Here is a 27,256-nt window from a genome sequence, read left to right as displayed (position 1 = left end):
CAAACAGCGTAGAGCTGGAAGTGAAAATGAAAAGACAGAATGTATCCTTTTGAAGAGCAACCCCCTCTCTCTCTCTCTCTCTCTCTCTCTCTCTCTCTTTGCATTTTAAATAAGACGGTAGGACGTTTGTGGACACTGAAATTAAGTTATTAGCAGGTTGTAGTCCCTCTTTGTCCATGTACTTCAGTAACAGATGTTGGACAGAAGATGGGAGGATGTCGTGGTGTACAGCCGTAAGAACATAAGTGAGTTCAGACACAGACAGATGTCAGAAGTACTGGATGGTGCTCCATCTCTCCGTAGAATTCAATTTTATTTATATAGCGCTTTGCACAGAGAATGTCGTTTACAGAGACCTGGGTCCATCCTCCTTTGAGCAAGCCAAGGGCAACAGAGGCATGGAGAAATTCCCTCGGTGCGTGAGGGAGGAACGTTGAGCGGAACCAAGACTCAGAAGAGGGACCACAAATTAGGCCGTGGAGCAGTGTCCAACCCATCCAGCATCCAACCCATAATGTTTCAATGGTTCCAAAAGTGGGAGGTGCGCCCCCTGGGGGAGGAGGGGGGGTTATGTTGGGGGCAGTAGAGCATACAATGAGATACAAAATTCACGTCAGTTGTAATAATTCCGCTCTAAAGGTAATGTATCACTGTGTCTTTTGTTCAGTAAGAGGTTCAGTAAGTTAGAGGTTTGTATGAATTAAAATATTTATAACAGATCCAGTGGAGTTTGGCGGTTGTGTGTCTGAATTGTAATCTACAAAAAGAGGGCACTGCAGAAAAAGACTGTGAACCACTGAGTTATGGGACCACAGATGTGTGTGTAGTCTGGGAACGATCATCCCACTAATCAGTTGGTACCTGCCCTCTCTACTGTTCTTGTGGTGAATTAGGGCTGGACGATACGGCGAAAATGTATATCACAATATATTTCTTCATTTTGGTCGATATAATTTCAATACTGATATGAACAATAAAAAAACTGCCAAGAAATGAAAGCAACATGACATCACCTTCGAACAACAACTCTTGGCTTTGTTTAGCTTTGGCGCCGCTCTTAAATGTAACCAGCTGACTGTGAATATTAGAAGAGCTCAGACTTTAGGCACTTTTAAATCAAGACTTAAAATGAACTTAATTAGACTTCATTCCTGTTTGAGCAGCTAACAGCTCAGTATCATTTTAATTGTTTGAATCATTTTAATTGTGTTTTCTTTTACTCCTTTTATGTAATTTCTTTTATTGCACTATTGTAATTGTTTTAAATGGCTTTTGTGGTTTTTTTTATTCTTGCTCTTAATTTAACTGCTTTTTACTCTTTCTTTTGACTCTGTAAAGCACTTTGAATTTCCCTTGTGTGAGATGTGCTCTAAAAATAACCTTGGCAGCGCCCTCTAATGACCGTCAGTCAGTGACAGTTGCTGTAAATAATGTATACTGAAATATTGAAAATGTGTTTAAAAATCGTATTATTGTTATTGAAGAATTTTATATTGCAATATTTATTGATATTGAATTATTGTCCAGCCCTATGTTCTGCTGTTTTAGTATAAAGTCTTCACTGGGGAGACAGACAAATTCCCTGTGGACACCCCTCATTTCAGAGGAAACATTATATGAGCAAATATCTGCAGACTTTTGGATACACAGCTGCTACACTTCATCAGAATGATGTAATGTTAACACTATGACTGTAAAAATACTTACATAAATGACTGTCATAATTTTCTTAGCATTTAATTTTCACATTCTCTCTCTTTCTCCACTTCTCTCTTTTTCTTTCCTATAGTAAAAGACAAGAAGAAAGTAGAGTGAGGGGCAGGAAGAGAGGATGATGGAGATGTATTATTCATCCTCTGCACGGTTGGCACTGTAAATCTTCCAAATGCTATTACTGTAGTATGAATAATGGATTCCTTTCTCTCTTTTTCCCCCCATAAGCACTGAGGTGGGTATTGTCTTTAACTCAGGAGAGAGAGGAGAATGAATTGGCTCTGAGGCACACCTACAGGCCTGCTTCTGCTCAAAGTTAATTAGTCTTTTTCTGTTTTTTCAGGGCAAGAGATGAGATTGAAATGTAAATGCCATTATCGTCCCTTATTCCATAATGAGGAAGCTTGTCATGAAGCATAAATCAAACTTAACTTCAGCACCAACTGTTAGGAGAGGCGAAGGAGGATGTATTGTCCATCGTTTGAGATTTAAAGTGCATTTAGCCCACAGTCTGAGTGCAGGACGAATGGCTTATAGACACTGCTTCATTCATACAATCACTGCTTTCCCTCTTTGTTTCTGTATAATTACTGTTATGTGCATCATAAAATAGAGTTTCTGAACTTATATTGTATGTAAATATTGTATGATTAGTTTGAATAATATGGACTCATTTAGCATTTTTCATAGGGAAGGTTTTTCTTTTGATTCTTTGTTTAAACTGGAGCCTTGCTGGTGACATTTTTAATAAAAGTGTAGGAACTAAATGTAAACTCTTCCCTTTGTTTAATAATGCGTTCCCTCAACTTAGTAATTTGTTCCCTCAGTTTAGTAACCCATACCCTCAGTATAATAACCCTTTTTAGTCAGACATGACAGAGGCTATGCCAAATTGAGATTACTAAATTGTGGTAACAAATCTCTAAATAATACTTTTCCACAGTCTTTAGGGGTTCTATACTTTAATAAGTTGTGGCCACACTTTATTTTTATTAAGAAGGGATGGGACCAGCGAGGTGTAGTTTAATGTTTTTTAATGTTGGTTTGTATATGATGTAGAGAAGGGTGTAAAGCTTCTTCTTATATTTCTTTAATTGTTTATATAATTAGCATTATGAGGAAACAACATATTCATGTTTGCATGTTTAAGTGCATTCCTCCCTCCTGCCCCTTTTTTAGGCATGACTTTGTAGCCTGTTATATTTCACTACAATATTTTTAGAAAAACAAAAATTGATACATTCAAATGCTCTTTGTAGTGAATATTTCTCCATAGTCTCCCCTTATTAGGTCATATATAATTAATTCATTTATTAGGTGGACAAATAGGTTCTAAAGCTTTTGTGTGCTTGTGTTATATTCAGAAAAAAATAATGTAATTCATGACTATATTCATTATGTGTTCCATTAAAGAAAAAGCACTGAAAGCATGGGCATTGATTAGTTCTGTTCTTTGCAAAAATGTTGTATCCAAAACTATGCGAGAGTTGTGGTTTAGATAATTTAAAGATTAAGATTTTGATGTTTGCGTTAATACACGTATTAAAATAATACATCTAAAAATAATTTTAGCATTTGTTTATAATAGGGTGACCAAATCTGAGATGCAGAAAAAGAGGACTCGTCTCGGAGGGTGGGTGATGAGCTCTCGCCCCTCGCTGCCATTGTATGCTTAGAAATTCTATGTAAACACTAGAAAAACAAAATCGGGGACGTTTGTGAAATTCCGCCCGGACATTTTTAAGTCTAAAACAGAGGACATGTCCGACGTCTGGCCACCATATTTATAATAAAGAAAATGACAACTCTCATTTTCAGTATTACACAACAATTTGCATAAGATTACAAAAGAGTGAGAGATTTTTTTAAATTTTGAATCACACTTATAAATTACACAGAAATGCATAAAAAAACCTCATTTGAACACTTAAAAGGAACATCTACGATTTTGGGAATATGCAGGTCTAAGCTCTGCGCCTTTTGAGATGGAACAGTGTTTGAGGAGAAAACCGACTGTTGTGTAAATTGTCTGTTTGTTTTTTTAAATGTATAAATTCCCACAGAAAATCATTTGCAACTTGAGTTGTTTAGTTTTGTAGCACTGTCACTAATGCAGTTAGCAGTCTCCTGAGTTTGAAGACATTTCCACTGTAACAGCAAAAACAAGTCAGTGTTACTCACTTATGGAGCAGGATTAGAGCAATATCCTCATTTTGGTTCATGCTTGTTAACATTTGGAGTTCTCTCTGCTGTGTAAAACACTCCAGTTCTGTTGCAGAGAGAGAGAGAGTCCCAAAGTTGTATTGTATATTGTTACTGTTGGTTTAATATCAATTAATACAAAAACATACTAATTACTAATAAAAAAAAAATAATATAAAAAGTGGGGCGAAGTGGAACTAAAGTCAGAACGGAACGTGTTTTGAGACGGACAGAAACCTCGGTAACACTGGCGGAGCTGTAGTCCGTTATCCTGTAGCTGGGAGCGCGGCGGAGTGTTTTTGTTTACTTGTTTGTTTGTGGTTATAACTGAAACCGTAGCCAATAAACGGTTTGTGGTGGGGGTGGATGGCGGCACCGTCCACACCGCGCTCGGCTCTGGGCGCAGAGCTAAGCTCCGCGGCGGCGGGGGGGACTATTAAACTGGTGCCTGTTTTATCGTCAGTTCAGAGTAACATTAAAGCGAAGAAACGAGCGGCGAGTCCCGCCACAGCGCCGCAGCTTCAGCCGCAGGGCAGCAGCAGCAAGAAGAGGAGAGTCCAGCCGCCATCAGGCGCTGGACAACCTCAGGTCAGAGAGGACACGAAGATCCACTCTCCAGTACTTTTACATTTCCTGTGTTATCATTTTAGCCCACAGCTGTCTGTGTCGGGTCAGCAAAACCAAGAAGCTGATGACATGTTTCGGTACGAGCTAGATTTGGTTTGCTGAACCGATTCCTTGGTAAAAGAAAAACCAAACTGGCTCAGTTTGGTGTGCTTGTCTGTCTGTCTGTCTCTCTCTCTCTCTCTCTCTCTCTCTCTCTCTCACTCGCTCTCTCATTGGCTGCATTGGTTTGAAATTATACCGTTTACTGTTGAAATGATACTGTTAACTTTACATATTAATTGTGCTTTTTTTCTGTGTGTTTTATCAGATTGTGGTGGTTGATTCAGCAGATGGGAAGTTGCTTCCCGCAGCAGATGTCTGTCTGCCGTCTGCGGAGCCTGTCAGCAAGCCTCTGCCTTTTAAAGACCCCAACTTTGTGGTAAGAAATTAGCTGAGCTTGTGCTGCTTATGTTGTCTCTACATGTGCCTGTATAAACATCCCCAGATTATATCTTTCTCATTTCCACAAGCTGGGAATACTTTGTGCTGTTTAACCATTCCTCAATACGCTTTCCTCTGTAGCACTCGGGTATCGGAGGAGCAGCAGCAGGGAAGAAGAATCGGACTTGGAAGAATCTGAAACAAATCCTAGCAGCAGAGAGAGCACTGCCCTGGAAAATCACAGACCCAAACTGTAAGTCTGACTCACAATGCTGAAAGTCAAATTTAAATGAGTTCTTTGAGAAGTATTATTTTCTGAATGGGTTTCTAAAGACCTCTCTGGCTCCTTCTGACAGATTATAATATAGATGCACCTCCTTCAATGAAGCCTCCTAAAAAGTACTCTGATATCTCAGGATTACCAGTAAGTAAATATTTTCTCTTGGAGCCATTTAAAATACTTAGTTCTTTGTTATTCACAGGCAATAGATAGTTATTAGGTAAATGATGTCTTTAGCCAAAACAGAAATTCACAACACTAGGAAAACATTCTGAAATGTTTTGAATAGAGCTTGTTCATCTGTGTTTTTAAGTAGGTCTGGCTGGTGAACATAAACACTTTATGTAAATGTATTTGGACCCTGTTGTTCTCCAGGCAAACTACACAGACCCTCAGACGAAACTGCGCTTCACGTCGTCTGAAGAGTTTACCTACATCCGCCAGCTCCCCACAGATGTAGTGGCAGGATATCTGACCCTGCGAAAGGCTACCTGCATTGTGCCCTAGGAGAGCACCATGCATGCTTCTCAGGTGATATACAGTGGTGGTCAAGACAGCCCTGGATCCCTTTTTAAAAAATGACTTTAAGGAATTATGGCAGGTACAGGAAAGACTCATTGATTATTTTTTTTTATTTATTTATTTTTTTTTTTTTAGATTCTTGGTAAAGGTGAAAAAAACTTGTACATAATGTTGTTTATCTCTGAATTGTTCTTACATTTTTTTGAATTGCGGCTGCAATGTCGCTCATTGCAGATGTGGTTACTCATTGATGGACAGACCTTTTCATCCAAAAATTAACTGATGAATGTATAAAATGTTATGCTGTTTTGTAAATTACTGAAATAAAGCTATAGTTTTTAAAGAGCCCGTTTTTGGCTGTTTATTGTTCAGAAGTGTGTTTTGCTGCCCCCTGTTGTTAATACTGAATTACTTACTCGTCTTATTACTTACAATGCAAGTCATTTTAAATGAAGATTCCAGTATCCTGACAAATGTAGTTCTCTTTGTTTTGAAACGTCTAGTTGTAGATCTTTTAAGGTCTTGATTTCATCCATGAACAGAAATGAATGAGAAACTCAATGAAATATCAGTCATCAATAAAACAACACACACTTTCATACAGCTTCTTAAGTGTGCTACATCAGTCAGTGGCTGACATGTAAATACATTTATTAATTGTCTGTAACCCTTATCCAGTTCAGGGCGGTGGTGGGTCCAGAGCCTACCCCCAAATCAATGGGCGCAAGGCGGGAACACACCCTGGAGGGGGCACCAGTCCTTCACAGAACGACACACACTCATACCTATGGACTTTTGAGGAAACCCACGCAGACGCAGGGAGAACACACAGCGCTCCTCACAGACAGTCACCCGGAGCGGGACTCAAACCCACAACCTCCAGGACCCTGGAGCTGTGACAGAGACACTCCCTGCTGCTCCACTGTTCCTCCCTCTTCTTAGAACAGCTGATCTATTTGTCTCTTCTGTGGCTGTATGATGGCCAGTTTGCTCATGTTTTTTCCGTGGGCATCGTATAGAGTTGGATTGCTCCCTTATGCAGAGTTGGACTCCGTCAGGGTTGCCCGTTGTTACCGGTTCTGTTCATAATTTTTATGGACAGAATTTCTTGTCATAGCCAAGTGGCGGAAGGTGTCCGGTTTGGTGTTCTCAGGATTCCATGTCTGCTTTTTGCGGATGATGTGGTCTTGTTGGCTTCATCGAGCCAGGACCTCCAGCTCTTGATGGACCATTTTGCAGCCGAGTGTGAAGAGGTAGGGATGAGGATCAGCACCTCCAAGTCCAAGTCCATGGTACTTTGTCGGAAAAGGGTGGTGTGCTCTCTACAGGATGGAAGTGAGATCCTGCCTCAAGTGGAGGAATTTAAATACCTCGGGGTTTTGTTCACGAGTGAAGGAAAAATGGAGTGGGAGATTGACAGGTGGATCGGTGCAGCGTCAGCAGTAATGTGGGCTCTGTACCGGTCCGTTGTGGTGAAGAGAGAGCTGAGCATAAAAGCAAAGCTCATGATTTACCGTTTGATCTACGTCCCAACCTTCACCTATGGTCACGAGATTTGGGTAGTGACCGAAAGAACGAGATTGCGGGTACAAGCGGCTGAAATGAGTTTTCTCCACAGGGTGTCTGAACTCTCCCTTAGAGACAGGGTTAGGAGCTCGGACAAGACTCGGAGTGGAGCCGCTGCTCCTCCACGTCGAGAGGAGCCATTTGAGGTGGTTGGGGCATCTGGTCCGGATGCCTCCTGAAAGCCTTCCTGGTGAGGTGTTCCGAGCTTGTCCAACGGGGAGGAGGCCCCGGGGCAGACCAAGAACATGAAACTACATGTCTGGGAACGCCTCGGTATACCCCCAGAGGAGCTGGAGACGGTGGCTAGGGAGAGGGAGGTCTGGATTTCTTTGCTCTGACTGCTTCCCCGTAACCCAGAACCGGATAAGCGGTGGATAATGGATGGATGGATGGATGGATTCTCCCTTGTGGACAAAGCTGGTAGAGCATGCTAAATGTTAGACTTTTTTTTAACCCTCAGACAAACCTCACTAGTAGGGAAAATTTGTGTTAAAAAAGTGCTGCTAGAAATATTTTTCAACTGTTTTGGTGTGCATAATAAGCAGAAAAAAAGTAATATTGACCTTTGTCTCAGGAACATACTTTACATTTTTTTTTCATCTTGCCCTAATATATTACACTTCTATAACTCCTCATCTTTTTTTTAAAGCCCAGCTCGAAAACGTATTTCTATTGCCCTGCTTTCAGCAGCTGTTAATCTGTTGAGAGGTGGATTGAAGTATTGATGTTTGTGTTAGTGTATGTTTGTTTGTGTTGCGTAAGTGGTGACCGGAGGAGTGTCCTTTCTTGTCTTTGGTTTTAAATGTGCCATAACGAATAAAACTGTTATGAAGAATTGGTTCATTTAGGAACAAGACTTACTCAAGAGGTCCTTGTGACTTGTGATTTTACAGCAGTTTTCATGTCACATTTAGTGTTATTTTTGGGTAGATTGTGTTAATAAATGTATCCTGAGTTCTGCAATCTGCAGCGGCTCTAAAACTGTAATTAGGCCCCAGCGAGGATTGAACTCGCGACCCCTGGTTTACAAGACCAGTGCTCTAACCACTGAGCTATGGAGCCTTCTGTGTGAGATGTTTTCTCAAGTGTCATTGTTAAGGACTCAGGACTGTCACCTGAACCACACCCGTTTAAGGCCACACCTGGAGATTTTACAGGCAAAGTTATTCCTGCAGTACGTCTAATGCTGGGATCAGACTACACAAATTTAGCCCGATTTTGACACCACTGTGTCATATCCGACACATTTCCAGCGTCTGAAATTAATCTGAGTGTTGGGGACAAGGTGTGGTCATGTAGTACATCATAATCAAAGAACACTAATTCTGGGACACCCCACAACCTCCAAGGAAAAGTGGAGCATGTTAGAGTTGTTTGGGTCTTTTTGCCCACTAAGATGTTTCCTACGACATGTTCCTGATGATGACCAATAGGAGACAGAACGCTGTCCGCAGCACATCTGTAAACACGGAGAAGAGAGAGAGGGAGGCTCTGCTGCAGCTGTCAGTGGAAGAACCAAACTGAGGAAACGCTCTGGACGTGTAACACATTTCCTCAGGTCCTCTTTGTAGGAGACAGTCCACAACGTCTTCTCTGTAACACCCAGGAACAGCCAACTTGTTTAGTTTTGTAGCACTGTCGGTAAGTCTGTGTTACCCACCTATGCAGCAGGAATAGAGCAATATCCTCATCTCAATTGATACTTTTCAACATTTGGAGTTCTCTCTACTGTGTAAAACAACTCAAGGTGCCTTTGCCCCTTTGCCGAGAGAGAGAGAGAGAGAGAGAGAGAGAGAGAGAGAGAGAGAGAGAGAGAGAGAGAGAGAGAGAGAGAGAGAGAGAGAGAGAGAGAGAGAGAGAGCCTAAGAACCTAGCATACAACCGAACCGCACCAAGCCAGTTTGTTTTTTCATTCATTTACAGACACTGGGGCTTTGTGACCAGATTAGACCAGTTTGGAGCACACAAACAGACTGCGAATGGTCAGGAAACATTTTATAAAAAGTCTTTTTTGATAACAAATATGAACTACCACTTTATTCCACATCTCTGTCTCCACTGACCCTTAACCTCTTGTTGATGAGATTGGTTCCTTAGATTTATGATGAGAGAAACCCTGGCTGTCTGAGTTTGCCCTTTTGAAACCAAATTTGGGAAACGCTCTGTAAAGCGTAAAGCTGATGGTTTATTTTGCTCATAAATTATCTTGGATATTGTCTTGCATACAAAACATTACATTAACAAGGTTAAAAATAACACCATTGATTTTAACTGGAGAGGTGTCTTTATTGTTAAACTACATTTTAAAATTACGTCAAAAATTATTTCATGCAAAATATTCACCTTCAATGCTGTAAGACATTTCTCTGTATTCTTTTAGATTAGATTAGATTCAACTTTATTGTCATTACACATGTTCAAGTACAAGGCCACGAAATATAGTTTAGCATCTAACCAGAGTGCAGTGAGCAGTAAATACAGAATGTACATATATATATAATCTATAAGTGTGTAAAATACTAAGGACTAAATGTTTTTTGTAACAGACAATATATTCAGTCTTAACATATTTAAGTATATTTCAGAAGCTACTTTTACTTTGTTTGAGACATTGTTATGTGTGGCTTATAATACCATGCTCCAGGGTTACTGTATTCTTTCATTTTTGACCCCCTTTAAAAGAGCCAGCCAGGCCCCAGCGAGAATTGAACTCGCGACCCCTGGTTTACAAGACCAGTGCTCTAACCACTGAGCTATGGAGCCTTGCTCAGTTGTCACTTCACCTTGTGACATTTTAAGGCACTTTCAACACCTGAATTGAACCACTCCCAAGAGGAAGTAATCTAGTCTAACTGGAAAAAACTTGCAAAGAAACTGGAAACTGGAAAGAAAGTTTTTAACCTGGGAGATATATATTTATAGTAACACCTATGTAAACTTTTCTTACTTTTAAATAAATCCTACTTCCTCTCCTCTCCTATATATATATATTGGATTGTGTTTCATTTTTAATCAGTTGGCTTTCCCCTTCTTTATGCAAGTTTTCTGTAAGATTTTAGTTATTCAGTTACCAATATGAATAATTCTGTAACCACAAACCCCTTTTCTGTAAAAGTACTTCAGCAAGATATTGCCAGACATCATTCCGTATGTAATACAACAGCACAGCTTTTTAGAAAGAATATGTGTGGAGGACTGGCCTCCTATCACACAACAAGAAGAGAAGAATCAGACCAAAACCAGCCTGGATTTTTCAGTCTTGTATCAAGCAAAAAAGAGCAAAAAATAAAATACTGTTTGTCTGGTTGTGACAGTTTTGTTGACCCATCAGCTCATGGGCTTTTATTAAAACTTTTTCTGATACTGAAATATGAGCAACTTCTCAGGAAATTAAATTAACGAAAGGTGCTTTCTGATTATTGCACATTACTCATATTTTGTGAGGAAAAGAACCTAATATTTATGTTTAGTTTCTTTCGTTTCTGTTTGTTTTAGCTCCTAAATGTATTATTTTATTTAAAACAAAAACTAGAAGATTAAATTAACATAAATTTCAGTTCCCATGATGCTACTAAGACATTTTTCTGCAGTTCAATAGGGTACTAAGGCCTCTAAGCATTTTGGACCTGATACATTATTCACTACAACTGTAATAGACTTTGTTCTTTGGGTAGCTATGTTTACATCTACTCAGGATACAGTCTTGAATGCAAGGCTTCAGAGATAAGACTGTCTTCAGATGTATTTCCTCCATCAAAAGCACGCCATAGGCCCCAGCGAGGATTGAACTCGCGACCCCCGGTTTACAAGACCAGTGCGCTAACCACTGAGCTATGAAGCCCTACATCTTCAAAACATCCCCATGTTCAGCTCAGTTTAGTCAAACCCCAGCCACACTCCCTCTGCTCTAGACTAAGGCATCTATAGTTGTTTTACACAATGGAGAGATGCCAAACTTTGTAAATCATGAACAGAAATAAGGATGTTGCTCTATTCCTGCTCCATAGCTGGTTAACCACTCTAATTATTCAAACTAAAAGTCATATTCGGCCTAAATAGCCATGCTGTTTTTACATGTGCAGAATGATGCCTGGCATTATCCTGGTGGAATACTTTTACAGAAACGGGGGTTAAAACTAAACTTGCTTAATTAAGGGACAATTGATAAAATGTGATACGCAACACTGAACATCTTACATCTAATAAATGGAACACCCACCACAACTGTAATAACCATCCTCTCAAAGATCAAATCTATTTATCTGATTATGAGTTTTGGTGCTCTACCTGATCATGGCAGGTTTTTAGAAGTCCTGTTTTTTTCAGATACAGAAAAATGAGCAAGTTGTAGCCTATTTAATAGCAATTTTCACAAGAAATTAAATTAATGGAAGGGGCTGATTTACTATCGCACAGTATTTATATGTTGCGAGAAAATATTTAATCCACTTTGCATTTAAATTAAGTTTCTTTCATATCTATTGTTTTAGCATTTTTACTTTATTTTATTAAAAAACACAAAAGAAATTCATTAAACAAATATCACTCACAATAAAAGATGCTAAAAAGACATTTTTCTGGAGATAATTAGGGTACTAAGGTCTCTACGTGTCTTGGACCTGATACGGTATTCACTGCAACTGTAATCCACTTTTTTGTTAGCTACGTCTAATTTTAATGAAGGTATATTACTGTATGTGTTATATACAAGGTTCCTCAGATGTCTTAAGCACCTCAAAAGGGATCACTAGGCCCCAGCGAGAATTGAACTCGCGACCCCTGGTTTACAAGACCAGTGCTCTAACCACTGAGCTATGGAGCCCTGCCTGGCTTTGACTCACCCATGAGTCATTGTAAGATGTCAACTTCAACATCTCAATTGAACCACACCCAAGAGACTTGGCAGGTAAACCAGTTTAACTGAGCTGCTGTAGCACAAGTAAATACCGGTGCTACAGATTCAGATTTACACAGTCTGCATCAGGAACAACGTCTTACCCTATGCTAATACTGCTCTGTGAGTGTTATAATAAGGGACCTATATATACTGCAAATATAAAGGAGCAGTTGTACCATTGTTAAAACTATGTAAAATATAATTAGTAATAAACATAAGCAAATCATATGGAAACATCATAGTCTTAATATTCAGACAATTAAAGGTGTAGTTCAAAGCACACTTTTTATAAAATTCTGAAGATATTTCCTCACTATTTGCTGCTCGCTTGTCTTTTTTTCGTACTGGAAACCAGTCTGATGTCTTTATGAAGCCCAGTGTCTGTAAAAAAGAGAAAAGACAAACTAGCTCGGTGGAAATGTCTCCAAGCTCTGGAGACGGCAAACTGAATTCCTGACCGTGCTACAAAACTAATCCACTTGAGTTGCAAATAAGATTCTGGGGGAATTCAAACTGTGAATAAAAACTTACAGACAAGTTACACTTTAGCTGCCTACAAACAACAGTCGTTATTCTCTTAAAAAACACTTAGCCTTGGAATGTGAACAACCAGAGAGTATTGAGATTATGCACAATCGTAGACGTTCCATTTAAAGCCTGCTTCTAAACCAAATGAAAGGGTTATTTGTTTTAAACATCATGGTGTAATGACGGTTCGCCACAGGGGATCAGCCGATTCGCATCATTGATTTGGCAGTTTTATGCCGGATGCTCTTCCTGACACAACCCTCCTAATTTTTGTAATGACATGTCACTAGCAAATATTATTTCTAAACCTTTGTTTGGCTTTATTTGTACAAATACCCACATACAATAATGTTAAATTCTATTAACACCCCTATGGTAAGTTTAAACTGATGCGTTGGCGTTGGGTTTTGCTATTGCTGACTATGCCCTGAGATATCAGCACATACCATGACTGAGAGTGAGCATGCAAACCGTCAGGTGAGTTTGAAAGCACTGATCCAACATTTTGTATATCACTCTACTTAATCTTACTGTTTTTGAAGCCCCAGATATGAGCAATAATGTGAATATAGCTTTAAAAGCAGCACTTGCCTTCAATTTTTTTCACTCTATAGCATTAGTGAGAAGCATCTGAGATTTAATGCACACTCAGACATCTTATTTCTAGAATACTTTGAAGCAAGTACTAGTATCAACTCCATCTTGTCTCAGTTCAAGTAGTCTGAAACTGCTTCAGAAGCATAAATGTGCGTGAGCTACTTCTACACACATAACAGTCTGCTGTAACATTTGTACTTACATCAAAACTGTCCTATAAGCCCCAGGTTTACAAGAGCAGTCCTTTAACCACTGAGCTATGGAGCCTTACCTGTGAGAGACGACATTTTTCATCATAAAGTTCACCAGAATAATTACTACACCTATAAAACGCAGCAAGCACATTCTAATGAGTCGAGGTTAACGGCTATTTATTGAGCACTTGTTCAATCTTTTCAGAAGTCACTGACTGTAAATCTTTGTGCATTCAGTGTAACAAATATTTGCATTATTGTTTGCTCATTAGACTGCTTATAAAATATAAAATGTGCCAGATGTGATAGACTATTCAACGTAACTGTACCAGTTTAAAGAACAGCTGTACCTCGAAACATAAAATAAATCTTAGGCAGTAGGTATGATTTTACCTGTTCTTATATTTACCCACTACACGAGTTCACAGAATTGTGCATTAAATGTTATCTATAAATAACTTATTTGACCTCTTCCCAGACCTATTTTCCCAGACCCGTGGAGAACGTGCCTACTGTTATATCTTTGTTAGACATGTTGTAGTTTTGAAATACAAAAGAGGTACCTGAAAAGGTGGAATACATAGAGTACAGCGATTCAATAACATCACATTCGCACACTGTTGATTTTCTGTGACGTTTCTGACACTTTTTTTCAGTTGTGTTAGACATATCCTATTTACCTCAGGTTAACGTATTTAAGCTACGTTTCCCTTATGTATATATTTACTAGTACATTTTTATACATGCCTAACTTTGTTTTACTACGTTTTTTTGCCAGTTTACCGAAATTTCTGTCACTACTTTAACGGTTACTAACGGCAGCTGCTGAGAGAAGTATCGATTCTTATCGATTTCGAGGCATTTGAAAACCAAGAGTCGACTCTGTTTTGAACTCTGTTGCATAGAGTTTCAAATGTTATAATAGTTCTGATGGTATATAAAAAGGGACAATTGGGATCTTATTAAGGTAACTTTTGGTGATAAATCTTTTAATCATTTACAAATAAATTAACTAGTGTAGTTCTCTTATCCTTCCTTCTTTTTCCCTACTATTGAAATTTGTATGGAACTGAATCAGTGTCGACTCAGAATGTTCTGGAAAAACCCGCAATATACGTTTTTGAAACGTGTTATTTAAAAACTATTTTCAGCATAAAATCAATTTCACAGACCACAAAACACCGAGTACTTTTAGCCATACAAATAATAACCGATTTACAGAAATATTTCAGTTTTATTTTAATATATTCCCATATGTCAGTGGGTCAACTATAAAATATTTTTCAAAAGTCTAAACAAAATACAACAGTTCTCCTACATATAAACAGACATAATACAGACAAACCTTTATAACCTCTCTACCAGGCTTTCCCCACGGTAGAGGACATCCTTCAGTCACAAGATGGCAGCATCGTAAAAAGCTGGATCTACCACAAGGCGTATACCCAGTAGTACGTTCTAAGAACAGGCGTAGCTTTCGTCTGTGAAATATAGCTGCGTGTGTCTTTTGGCCTTTATACTAAATTTATTTGTGTAAACGTTGGATGTCAGAAGTAAAGACACTCCCATAAATAAAATTGGCTTTACCTTGTCTGACTTGCACTGTTAGTGTAAAATGTAAAGAAGGAAAAGGGAAGATGATGAGAAAACTATATTATGTCAGTACTGATGTGCTTGGAATATGAAAACAGCAGGAAAATATGGTGACCCACATTTGTATATACAGAATACATACATACAAGCAATATTATAAGATGATTTGTATTTTTTATTCTGTTTAAAAATTCCCTCAGCTTTTAAAACTCAATGATAACCAAGTTGTGTTAGATAAAGGAAGAAGAAAACATTTTTATTACCAAAAAGAAAGTGAAAGTTGAGTTGAGATATCAAATTGCTGTAGTCCCTGAATGAACCAGTTTAGAACTAGTCTCCCACATAGGGGCGACCATATTTGGTTTTTTAAAATTAGCTTTAATAAACATCAGATCGCTGATAAACATCCAGGACATTGTGTTTCAGTATATTAGCTGTTTCATGACATGAAGAAAAATTATTAAAGAAAAGGACAGATTGCTATTTTAATATGAATGCCGGCAAATATACCACACGAAGGTTTGCAGACACCCTGACTTGCACACTGACAAATCACAAATCTCAATTACTTTGTGCAGATCTGCTTGAAAAAGGAACACAGATTAGCCATATGAAGGGTACATCTGTTCCTTTATGAGATTTATTACTATTGTTTTTGTTCTATATTACATTTTTTAAGTGAGTTTTAGGGGACAAAATAATATATATATATATATATGTCATTTATCATATCATTTGTCATTTATATATGTCAAAAAAAAAAAAAATTTAAAAAAAATATATATATATATATATATATGGGGCATGGTGGCATAGCAGGTAGTGTCGCAGTCACACAGCTCCAGGGACCTGGAGGTTGTGGGTTTGATTCCTGCTCCGGGTGACTGTCTGTGAGGAGTGTGGTGGGTTCTCCCTGTGTCTGTGTGGGTTTCCTCCGGGTGACTGTCTGTGAGGAGTGTGGTGTGTTCTCCCTGTGTCTGCGTGGGTTTCCTCCGGGTGACTGTCTGTGAGGAGTGTGGTGTGTTCTCCCTGTGTCTGTGTGGGTTTCCTCCGGGTGACTGTCTGTGAGGAGTGTGGTGTGTTCTCCCTGTGTCTGCGTGGGTTTCCTCTGGGTGACAATCTGTGAGGAGTGTGGTGTGTTCTCCCCGTGTCCCTGTGGGTTTCCTCCGGGTGCTCCGGTTTCCTCCCACAGTCCAAAAACACTCGTTTCAGGTGGATTGGTGACTCAAAAGTGTCCGTGAGTGTGTGTTGCCCTGTGAAGGACTGGCGCCCCTGCCGGGGTGTATTCCTGCCTTGCACCCAATGATTCCAGGTAGGCTCTGGACCCACCGTGACCCTGAACTGGATAAGTGGTTACAGATAATGTGTGTATATATATATATATATATATATATATATATATATATATATATATATATATTTTTTTTTTTTTTTTTTTTTTTTTTTGTTAAGCATAAATTAGTTTTAAGGGGTTTTGAAATATATTTTCTGATGCCTTTGTAATCATCTGCGTATGACGGGGCATGTGTTCTCAGGGACGCAGAAGCTGAATTACAAAATTAAAAATCAGCCTGTACTTGCTTTTGTACTGCAGTACAGATCTCACTAAGGAGTGAAGTAGGCGATTTGAGACACAGCCCTTGGCCTCAACGAACTCACGGTTACATAACGTGAGCCAATCAGCTGGCAGTCGAGTAATAAAGCGGCCTCAGCGTTGATGGGGGCGCGGCGCTTCACTGTTACTTGTGAGCTTCATCCACCGCACCACTCCTAACCCTGCAGCCGAGGTAAAGCTTGGTGCTTAACATACGGCGTATATTGAGAAACTGTAATTGTGTTTCTATGCATGATTGGCTCGAGATGTCTTTTGTAGCGCATGGACTTGGTTTTGTCATCTGTCGTTTATCTTGCAGCATTAGGAGTGTGTGGGGTTTTAGTGTACACTCCGCTGGTTAGACATCTCTGGTTTGATGGTACAATTTGTAGATTAGGCGTTAACTTGCCCAACACAAATCCAACTTTCAAACAAAACGGCAACTTATATCCTGGTTCCGCAGTAAAGAGTCTAAAATTTGCATATTTATCACAAGTTTCCTTCTTTATACTTATATTTCCACCTTACATTTTTCAGCGGAACATTATTCTGATTTAACGTTTAAGGTGGTGCCGAATATATGAATAAACGTAACATTCCGGCTTTGTAGCTTTAGGTTAGGTTCTTACTTTGGGTAATTCTCTGCGTATTAGTGATAGCTAAGCTAAGCTAACGAGGCAGGAACATTGGCTGTATATCAAATGCCACCTAATCATTCAATCGTGCACTTCATGATGTGAAACTGTTTATTTTTTTAACTTCAATGTGTAGTAAACCTAGACATGGGTCCCTACAGATTATAAGTTATGTATAGACCACTTTCTGTTAGACATAAAATACAGTTTGGGTGCACAAGCTGAAGTGCTTAATGACTTGCATTATGCACTTCATAGGGAATAGGGAGCCAATTGGTACTTGGCCCGTTAGCTCCTTAAGTAGCTAGTGCTATCCGTGAATTAACTGTAATGTTAATTATTCATTTTCCCGGTTTATTTATTTAAAAAATTCTTTAAATAAATAATGTAGCTATTATATACTTTGTCTTAGATATTATTTATTACGGTTATTATTTGTATTTTATCCTTCATGGTTAAAAGTCCCTCTTCTATCTCTTGCCCCGGTGGTTTTTCCTGTTTCGTGTCTGCACCAAGCAATAAATTACAGAAACTTTAACTGACCGATGAAGTGTTGAGTTAGAGGGGCGGAGGGGGCTGTAATTGTAGGCCAGTGGGACAGTCTGGTTTTTCAGGTGCTGTAACAGCCTGGATAATGTTAAAAATAGCGCCCGGCCGCATTCTCATAAAGAGCCGCTGGATGCCTTTTTGGGGCCAGGAGATTTCTGTCTGAAAGGCTACTAACTATGGCTAAAAATAACGATTATTATTTGTTTAATCGAATATATATATATATAATATTAATAATCCGATTAACTGGTTTATTTTAAAATAATGACACATTACTTAAACACAGCGCAGCATTTAAATTAAATATGAACAATGCCATATTTAAAATGTAATAAACATAAATCACGAAATTGCACTCGGTGTGACTCCGGTAAAGTTGGTTTCATATTCGCATATTCAGATTTCTTTCTTCAATAGCTCTCAAACGGTGCATGCAAATGACTTAAAACTTGCAAAGTATTGTTTTTGGGATCCAAGACAAGCAACTACAACTCAGTTTATGTCAGAAATGTTTGCCATTTAAAAAACACGAAATATATTGTTTTCTATGGGCTGCCGCAACAGACGGGAACATTTCTTAATGCAGTGCCTTTTTTTAAAATCAGCAATCAAAGATTTTCAGGGTCAAATATTGAAATGATACATTTTAATATAATAATTAAAAAATAATAAATATATATATATGTGCGCATTGGCCAACACAAATATTTATTTATTTATTTATTTATTTTTGCGTTGTTTGACAATTAAACATGTTTCCAAATACACATGCTGCTGCTTATGTAGTTTTGACACCTGTCATTTATTAATTAATTAAAAATGTTTGAAAATGAAATTTATCAGTAAATTTGTTTATGTAGTTATTGTGCAGCAAAAATATAAACCCATCCAAAATGACTTGCGAACAATTTAAAAAGTGCAAAATCATGTAAAAGGTTATTGTATAACAGACATATCCTAATCATTGTTTGTGATATCACATGAAACCAATATATGTAAATGTTCAGCTGTTTAGCCTGTAGCAGTTCAGCTTCACCAATTCTTGCAAGAGTGATTCAACCAAGATTTCTTGGTTTTCTGCAGGTCCATTTTAAAGGATTTAAGAGAGCTGCATTGTGATGGCGGCCAGTTGCCAGCTGTTCCGACTAGTCTGCGGCAGAGAGTTGGGACGGATTTGGGTGCCTGCTGTTTTGTGCCACACTTGCTGCCAGTTCCATCTACCGTGTAACACAGCAAACCACAGCAAGTGGCACCTCTCAAGGAAGTACGGGACCTCGGCTGCACGGCACACCTACTACCTGACCCCGCCTCAGGTCAACAGCATCCTCAAGGCCAATGAGTACAATTTTAAAGTGCCAGAGTTTGATGGCAAGAACCTCAGCTCAGTCATGGGGTTTGACAGCAATCAGCTGCCAGCCAATGCCCCAATTGAGGACCGGCGAAGCGCTGCCACATGCCTTCAGACACGTGGCATGCTGTACGGCGTCTTTGATGGACATGCAGGTTGTGCCTGTGCTCAAGCACTCAGCGAGAGACTTTTCTACTACATTGCGGTTTCTATGCTGCCACATGAGACGCTGGCCGAGCTGGAGAATGCAGTGGAGAGTGGCCGGGCTCTCCAGCCCATCTTGCAATGGCACAAGCACCCCAATGACTACTTCAGCCGTGAGGCATCACGCCTCTACTTCAGCAGCCTTCGCACATACTGGCAGGAGCTGTTGGACCTGAGCACACCCGGAGAACAGCCTGATGTTGCAGAGGCCCTGGTGAGCGCCTTCAAGCGTCTGGACAATGATATTTCCCTGGAGGCGCAGGTAGGAGACCCCAACGCATTCCTGCACTACTGGGTGCTGCGTGTGGCCTTCTCCGGAGCCACGGCCTGTGTGGCACATGTGGATGGCAATGACCTGCATATAGCCAACACGGGAGACGGCCGGGCTGTCCTGGGTGTTCAGGTAAGCGTATGCAGTATGGAAATATTACACTGTTAATGTTTGAGATATTTTTATAACATGTACATCACAATAATATTAATAAAGAATATGAAAAACCCTCAACGTAATTCAGGGCTCCAGACTGTGACTAAAATGGTCGCAATTGTGAACACAAATATTCATTTAGTGGCAACAGGTGTCAACTTTTGATTTTTTTTTTTTATCTTGGAAGGTATTTTTGCCTCCAGCAAAAATACAACCCCAGAGAGACATTTCAAAACTTCTTGGCTTCAGTTTGTGTGGCTCAGGTGTGATAACGTAAAGCAGACTATGTACTGCCAATTCTGTTTGAAAGCATTTAAGCGCAGTCTCTCTCAAGCAAAAATGGACAGAGGTTCACCCAGCCACAGTCCATACCTTTCACCAGTAGATAAAATTTGGCGCATCACGAAACACAAAATCCATCAAAGAAGACCCCAGAATGTTGAGCAGCTAGGATCCAACATTCTACAGGAATGGGATGTTTACAGACTGTTAAATGAAGAGGGGATGGTACACAATGGTAGAGATGGCCCTATCTCAACATTTTTTATGACGCATTGCTGCCGAATGCATTAAGTCCTAAAAGAGTACAACCTGAACCTACCGTAACATGTAACATGAACATGACAGTAACATGAACCTACTGACTTTGTCAATATTAATATTTTTAAACTAAACTTTAAATAGAGTTCCAAACTGATGACAGCGCCCTCTAATGACCATCAGTCAGTGACAGATGCTGTAAATGTGTGCAGAAATATTGACAGTGTTTAAAAATAATATTTTATACTGATATTTAATTATTGACCAGCCCTGTGTGTGTGTGTGTATATATATATATATATATATATATATATATATATATATATATATATATATATAAAATACATAAATTATGAAATGGTAAAATGTCTCACTTAAAGTCCGATATGTTTATGTTCCATTGTGAATAAAATATAGGTCTGAGATTTGTCAATTGATTACAGTTTGTTTTTATTTACAAAGCGTCCCAATTTTTTTGGGATTGGGGTTGAACATTTAATATTTTGTATGCATAACGCAAACATTAATACATCATGAAAATCATAGAAATCATGGTAGATTTTTTTTTCACTTTGGAGGCGGCTGTATGATTTTCAATCTACCAATGTACCATTGATGTAGGAGCTAATGAATATAAACACAAAGGTGAGTTTCCTAACAATAATATTAGCTCTCTTCCCTCCTTCTGCATTCAACAGTAAATGTTGTTGGGGAGAATGTTTGACTTATTTATCTTATGAAAGACAAGTTAATTACATAATTAGATCATGTAAATAACTAAACATGGTTTAGAGAGTAATTAATCAAGAGCCATTGAAGACAAAGGAACCCGAGGTAGGCTCATTTACATGGAAGGTGTTAATTGTTTATTCTTTCCCTGCTGCACAATGCAAATATAAAATTTAGAGAGGCATAGACTCACTTGTAGATTTTCCTTTTTTTTTTTTTTTTTATTATTATTTTTGCAGAAAGTAAAAATGAAATGAAGAAAGAACAGAAAGGGGCAGACAAATAACGAGCAAAAATAAATTATCAAAGCAGCCTTTTACTTTGAAGTTAATGTAGTTTTGTTGTTGTATTTTAGGATTATTTACACACACACAGGTATTTTACTTCCAGAGCCTAAAGTAATTATTTTCATCAATGTAATTCATACAAAACTACAACTTCTTGTTGAACAAAGCAAAATAAAGTGAGAAACTGCCTTTACAGTGGAATTATTACAAAAGATATGCATTATGTATCTGATTAAGTCTCGCTGACTCTTGCCCATAGTGTGGGGTTATGCCCCCCACTTTGGGAACTGCTGATGTAACTTATGACAACAATATTATTCCCACCCTTGTGTCCAGGAGTCTGATGGATCTTTCTCAGCACTGACCCTTTCCAATGACCATAACGCGCAGAACGAGGCAGAGGTGCAGCGAGTGAAGTCTGAGCACCCACGGTCTGAGGCAAAGACAGTGGTGAAACAGGATCGCTTGCTGGGCCTCCTCATGCCTTTCCGGGCCTTTGGAGACGTCAAGTTCAAGTGGAGCATTGAACTGCAGCGGCGTGTGCTGGAGTCTGGTCCAGACCAACTGCACGAGAACGAGCATGCCAAGTTCATCCCCCCCAACTACCACACTCCCCCTTACCTGACAGCCGAACCCGAGATCACACGGCACCGGCTGAGGCCGCAGGACCGCTTCCTGGTGCTAGGCTCAGATGGCCTGTGGGAGACTCTGCACAGACAGGAAGTTGTACGCATCGTGGGCGAGTACCTGACCGGCGTCCACCAGCAGCAGCCCATCACTGTTGGGGGCTACAGGGTGACCCTTGGTCAGATGCAGGGGCTGCTGCAGGAAAGGAAGGCCCGCATCTCTTCCACTTTTGAGGACCAGAATGCAGCCACACACCTCATCCGCCATGCTGTGGGTAGCAACGAATTTGGCACGGTGGATCATGAGAGGCTTTCCAAAATGTTAAGCTTGCCAGAGGAACTGGCTCGCATGTATAGAGATGATATCACGGTCATCGTCGTGCAGTTTAACCCACATGTCATAGGAGCACACCAGAGCTGAGCACACTCCTTTCCCCTGGATTTCCTTCTGTTACATAGGCCTCTTTTCCACTGCAGGGCCGAGCGCTTCTGAACACACAAGGTAACCGTTCTTCTGGCTTTCCCACATGGACACACAACTCATAACTGTACTCGAGGCCTTCCTGTGGGAGGGCTTAAATGAGGTTGAGAGCTGCTGATTGGCTCTCTGTTATTCTACAAGACAACACTTTTTTTACAGTTGGGTAAAAAGTAGAACCTCTGCCTAAATGTTATATAATTTGTTAGTCGCTATATCATACCTTGACTACACTGTTGGCCACATTCTGTAAGCATCCACAGGTAAGAGTCTACATTAGTCTAAAGCAATCCAAAATACTCATAGTTCTTCATTTATTCAGCATGTTAACTTGCATAATTATTGTGAGACCCCATGCACGTCCTGCTCTTGATTTAGCAACAGAATAAAAAAATCATGACCGGGCCAGCGGGACCGCAACAGCACAGAATGGTACACAACAGCCTTAAGAATTTTTCAGCCCCACGGTGGACAAGAGTCAATTGTCTATGAGACACTGTAGCGCAGTGGTCATCAGTCCTCAGTCCTCGTCCTGGAGTAATAGTGGGTTAGAAAAGGTAAATGTTAAAAAGCTCAGAAGTACTCTAGGACCACAACTGGGAACCACAGTGTTGTAGACTCTTTCATGTCAATCAATAGGACTGAGCGGAAAAACTACTGAGGTTGGGTCTCCTTTTGTGATTTGTCATATGTACACATTAAGGGTTCTGTTGTGTCAATGGAAAACATATATTAAAATATCTATTCAGAGATCTCTGAGATGTTGAAATTAAGAAATTTCTGCATAAAATGTTTCCTCCCACGCTCAAAAACACGTTGGTAGGTGGACTGGTGACTCAAAAGTGTTTGTGAGTGAATGTGTGAGTGTGTGTTGCCCTGTGAAGGACTGGCGCCCTCTCCAGGGTGTGTTCTCACATTGCGCCCAGTGATTCCAGGTAGGCTCCAGACCCGCCGCCGCCGCCGGGTTACAGACAATGAATGAATGAATGAATGATCTTGTAATTGACATGAAAGAAATAATTATAAAACCAAATGTAGTAGTATTTAAATTGCTTGGTTTACCACGGCACCAAATAAAGGCTGTTTCTACAGATCAGTTATTTATTACATTTGGAAACAAAAGACGGCTTAAAACAGTGATACTCAACAGGCGGACTCCAGTATGGTCCTAAATGGAATTTGCTATGGCCCAACAGCACACTCCTCTGTAATCCATCTAAATTTTGCAAAATCTCATTTTCTTCCTTAGAGTCCGATCACAGAGCTTGGGAAACCTGACCACACTGTAATTCCACTGTAACAGTGATGTATGAGTTGGTCACGTTGTGCTTGTCAAATGCTACTTAGCAAATCAACAAAGGCATGCTAACATCACATCCAAACCCTAAAATGGCTTCTTCAGAATTGCTATGTAAAAATATCTTATTTAGTAAGTGGATCTCTAAGATTCAGATTGGAGGACCACTGGCTCAGACCCATGTCTCATCCAAACGCTCACAGCAAATCACAAAATTGACACCGCCACAGTCTGTTTATCTTGTTTGTGTCACAGTCAGTCGTGTGTCTGCAGGCCGACAGTAAACTGAGTGCAAATGTGATTGACATTAAGAGCTGTCTTAGTAAGGATATTGTTTCTAACTGTTTGTTTATGTTGCACGTGTGAATGACCGAGTTATTATTTATGCTGCTGCTTATTATTTTAAGCTATGATATATATATATATATATATATATATATATGTGTGTGTGTGTGTATATATATATATATATGTATGTTTGAATTTTCAAATAGTTTCTGACCAGTTCCGTTGGTTTTAATTTAATTTCACTCAGTTTTTCGAATGGTGTGAGAAGTGTACGTGTGAGTTACGATAGGGCTGTAATGTTGAAGTCATACTTGTGTGTTTTTTGCTTTTGTTTTCTGTTGATTCTTAGTTACTAGACAAGCAAGCCCTCATATAAAACGTGAACGTATCTTGGAAAACGTGATATTATCTAAGTATTATTAAAGATTTGAATTAAGAGCTGTATGTGCTTTTACACAATGCAGGTTATGGTCGGACTTATGGTCTTTAAGAGTTTTTAGTTGGTTATTTCTGGAGGTGACTCTCAGAGCTGGGGGTTTAAACGTGTGGCCGTTGTAAAGGGGACAGTTCAGCGTAAGACGTTTTGTAACAGGTGACGTTTTTGTGCCAAATTTTTGAAGTTGGAGCTTGGTTTTGACTTTGTCTTTAAAGCCTTTAATTGTAAGTATTTTTTTTGAGTTTTCAGTGACAAATCAGTCTGGTAGGGAGTTGAACCTAAAGGGAAGGGAAGGCTGGGTGCAGGTATGAAATGAGTGTTTGAAATGAGACATCGTGAACGTCTACGTATCAGCAGTTACAAAAGAATATTTAACAAAGCCTCAAAACTTGCCTTAAAACTGTATTTATGTAAAATCAGTCTTATAGAACATACTGGCGTTCAGATTACGTTTTCATAGGGATAGTTTGTCTGTGCAACAGAGAGATGATTGTAACAGAGAAATGATGCAGAACTATACAGAAAGTACTATTTGCATAGTAATGTTTGTCCAGACGAGAAATCTTATTCAAACTATTTTTCCACTCACCAAAGCTGTAGGTAATCATCTGAAAAATGGGCTTGGTGTTCAAATGTTGTTTTATTTTAGGTTTAGGACTTTATTTTAGACTTTTTTTTATATATATAAATGTGGACTCAGTGTCTGTACTCAAGTCCTTTTATTATTATTAATGAATTGAATTTCTGTTATCAGGCCACATATCTGAAACTGACTGTCCACTGAAAATCTGCTGGATCAAAGAAACAAAATGCAATCAAGTCCAACACTGCTCACTAAAACCTTACCTCTGTTTCTCTGGGACTCTGCCCCTCGTGGTGTTGTATTGAGAGTAGGATATGGACAGAGACTTTACTGAAGTCTTATGGTAATTCTTGGTGTGTTGTGATCAGGCTTAAAAACAGATGGGTCATTCTTTTTAAAGAGATGCACACATAGTGTCAGATTATCCGGAGAGCTCATTAGTATTTTGAAACGTTGTGATCTCAGTGTTCCAAAGTCTGATATTCTAATGCCATTGGTTAGTTTTATATATAAAATATGCATTTGGTCTTTGTAATAATGGTAGTACAGAAGGCTTTAATATCATAACTGACCTATTCTGTGATAGCTAATATTGCACTACTGATATTACAGGCAGCTTCAGTATGAGCCAACACCAAAAAACCTTTCCTTTAATTAACCAAGAAGACTGTGCATCCGTAAATAATGAATTTCCTCTGACTGCTTCATTTACAAACATCATCTTTTATATTCTTCTACACTTTAAATGTACATTTTGACAATTGCATGAGCAGTAACAAGTATTCAACTATGTGTATATACACTGAAAAATACAGGGGCTACAAAAGGTTCTTTGAGGGATGTCATAGAAGAACCACTGTTGGTTCCATAAAGAACCATTTTTGCTGATATGTTTAAATGGGTAAAGAACCTTTAGAATGAATGATGGATTTTAAAAGGTTCTTTAGACTCACACAATCTCTTAAACAAACACGGTTCTGTACGGAACCAACAGTGGTACTTCTATTACATTTATGACTGTTTTAAAGAATTGATTCACTCACCATGTTCGTTTAGACATAACTGGTTGCTTATTGTATGTATTTGTATGGGGCAGTGATCTATTACCATCTTTGTCCCCTACTCTTTTTAGAATAAATACACTTTGCTCGGTCAAAACCCCCAACATAGCCACGATCCTTGATTTGTTCTCTTCAGGTTCCCTCAGAGAGGAACGGCACCAAAAAGGGACTATGTGAAAGTCCCTGGGGGCTGTGTTGGGAAATGTATGTGTAACATTTGTGCTATTATCATCTCCGTTATGAAATGAACAGCATGGTCTGAGGTTAGATTTCCTTTCTGTACCCGCCTGTGACCTGATACAACACTCGATTTGACCTTTTACTCTCACTGGCTCGTGAGAGCCCAAAAACAACCCCTCTCGTCCTTAATCTCTGTTGTGCATTATGTTTAAACTTTAAAAGTCCCTAAGGTCAGAGAATATACTGGAGTTACTCTTTCTGAGTTGGACTAATGTGGATATCCTTGATCTTACACACCTCAAACTGGTACAAAAATATCATGCTTTATTGTATAGTGTTTCTGCATTTATCTGTCTTTCTGTCCACGTATTGTCATTAAACCATTTGTTTTGTTTTGTTTTTTCCCTTATTTTGTTGAAGGAAGTTGGCATAGTTTCTGTTGAATGTTTGCTTATATCTAATGAAAAATGTGTACATATTTATCTTGGAAACATGCTCGCTTATTACTTGAAGGTCATTTATTCAGCTTAATGCGTTTGAAGCATTATATTAAATATTTACTATTTGCTACAAGTTTATTTAACAATATTACCATATGTACTGGTGTATGGCTATGGTTTGTTTGGTAACTGGTATTTTATATTTAGACTATTTTATTAAAACATTTAAATATCAGCAGTGTGTTTCTCTTTATTATTTGTATTAATTACTAATGCACCTTTTTATGGCCAAATGTTTGTTCACACCTTTTCATCCAGGGTCTCTTCTGAAATAAACAGTAGAAATTGAGAAACAACAGGTACTTTCTGAGAAGACTTCACATTGGTTCAGTGGCTTTCAGGAGTATGAGTGAGG

General features: G+C 39.1%; 3 protein-coding genes and 4 non-coding genes across 9 annotated transcripts in view; 2 read left to right on the top strand and 5 right to left on the bottom strand.

The window, feature by feature from the left end:
* Positions 1–4,018, bottom strand: part of galnt1 (UDP-N-acetyl-alpha-D-galactosamine:polypeptide N-acetylgalactosaminyltransferase 1) — a 145,074-nt gene extending 141,056 nt beyond the window's left edge. Inside the window, exons 1-2 of the mRNA XM_066683791.1 lie at positions 3,895–4,018; positions 1,708–1,783 (exon numbers count right to left, since the gene is read on the bottom strand). The gene's annotated coding sequence lies outside the window, so the exon portion shown is untranslated. The remainder of the gene's footprint in view (positions 1–1,707; positions 1,784–3,894) is intronic.
* Positions 4,019–4,021: 3 nt separating this feature from the next.
* ino80c (INO80 complex subunit C) lies at positions 4,022–6,088 on the top strand. Its single transcript, XM_066683913.1, has 5 exons — positions 4,022–4,503; positions 4,850–4,960; positions 5,104–5,215; positions 5,319–5,386; positions 5,618–6,088. Exons 1-5 carry the CDS (start codon positions 4,282–4,284, stop codon positions 5,747–5,749), a joined length of 645 nt encoding a protein of 214 aa, XP_066540010.1. The 5' UTR covers positions 4,022–4,281; the 3' UTR covers positions 5,750–6,088.
* Positions 6,089–8,319: 2,231 nt separating this feature from the next.
* Positions 8,320–8,392, bottom strand: trnat-ugu (transfer RNA threonine (anticodon UGU)). Its single transcript has one exon. It is a non-coding gene; the product is annotated as a tRNA-Thr (tRNA).
* A 1,628-nt stretch (positions 8,393–10,020) lies between these two features.
* Positions 10,021–10,093, bottom strand: trnat-ugu (transfer RNA threonine (anticodon UGU)). The gene has a single exon. It is a non-coding gene; the product is annotated as a tRNA-Thr (tRNA).
* Positions 10,094–11,098: 1,005 nt separating this feature from the next.
* trnat-ugu (transfer RNA threonine (anticodon UGU)) lies at positions 11,099–11,171 on the bottom strand. The gene has a single exon. It is a non-coding gene; the product is annotated as a tRNA-Thr (tRNA).
* A 908-nt stretch (positions 11,172–12,079) lies between these two features.
* On the bottom strand, positions 12,080–12,152 carry trnat-ugu (transfer RNA threonine (anticodon UGU)). Its single transcript has one exon. It is a non-coding gene; the product is annotated as a tRNA-Thr (tRNA).
* Positions 12,153–16,836: 4,684 nt separating this feature from the next.
* pdp1 (pyruvate dehydrogenase phosphatase catalytic subunit 1) lies at positions 16,837–27,044 on the top strand. 3 transcript variants are annotated; one of them, XR_010803982.1, is made up of 4 exons: positions 16,837–16,926; positions 19,001–19,872; positions 21,789–22,580; positions 25,332–27,044. XR_010803982.1 is itself a non-coding variant. In XM_066678053.1 (3 exons), the coding sequence occupies exons 2-3, from the start codon at positions 19,036–19,038 to the stop codon at positions 22,497–22,499; spliced, it is 1,548 nt and encodes a 515-aa protein (XP_066534150.1). In that variant the 5' UTR covers positions 16,837–16,926; positions 19,001–19,035; the 3' UTR covers positions 22,500–24,265. The 3 variants fall into 3 exon arrangements, 1 of the variants encoding a protein (XP_066534150.1); XR_010803983.1 differs by lacking the exon at positions 25,332–27,044 and adding an exon at positions 22,941–24,269; XM_066678053.1 differs by lacking the exon at positions 25,332–27,044 and having other exon boundaries at positions 21,789–24,265.
* Positions 27,045–27,256: the final 212 nt, after the last annotated feature.

This window comes from Hoplias malabaricus, chromosome 1 (assembly GCF_029633855.1).
Source record: "Hoplias malabaricus isolate fHopMal1 chromosome 1, fHopMal1.hap1, whole genome shotgun sequence".
Taxonomy (NCBI): Eukaryota; Metazoa; Chordata; class Actinopteri; order Characiformes; family Erythrinidae; genus Hoplias; species Hoplias malabaricus.
Note: the sequence above shows the minus strand (reverse complement) of the source record. Positions and strands in the feature narration are given on the sequence as shown.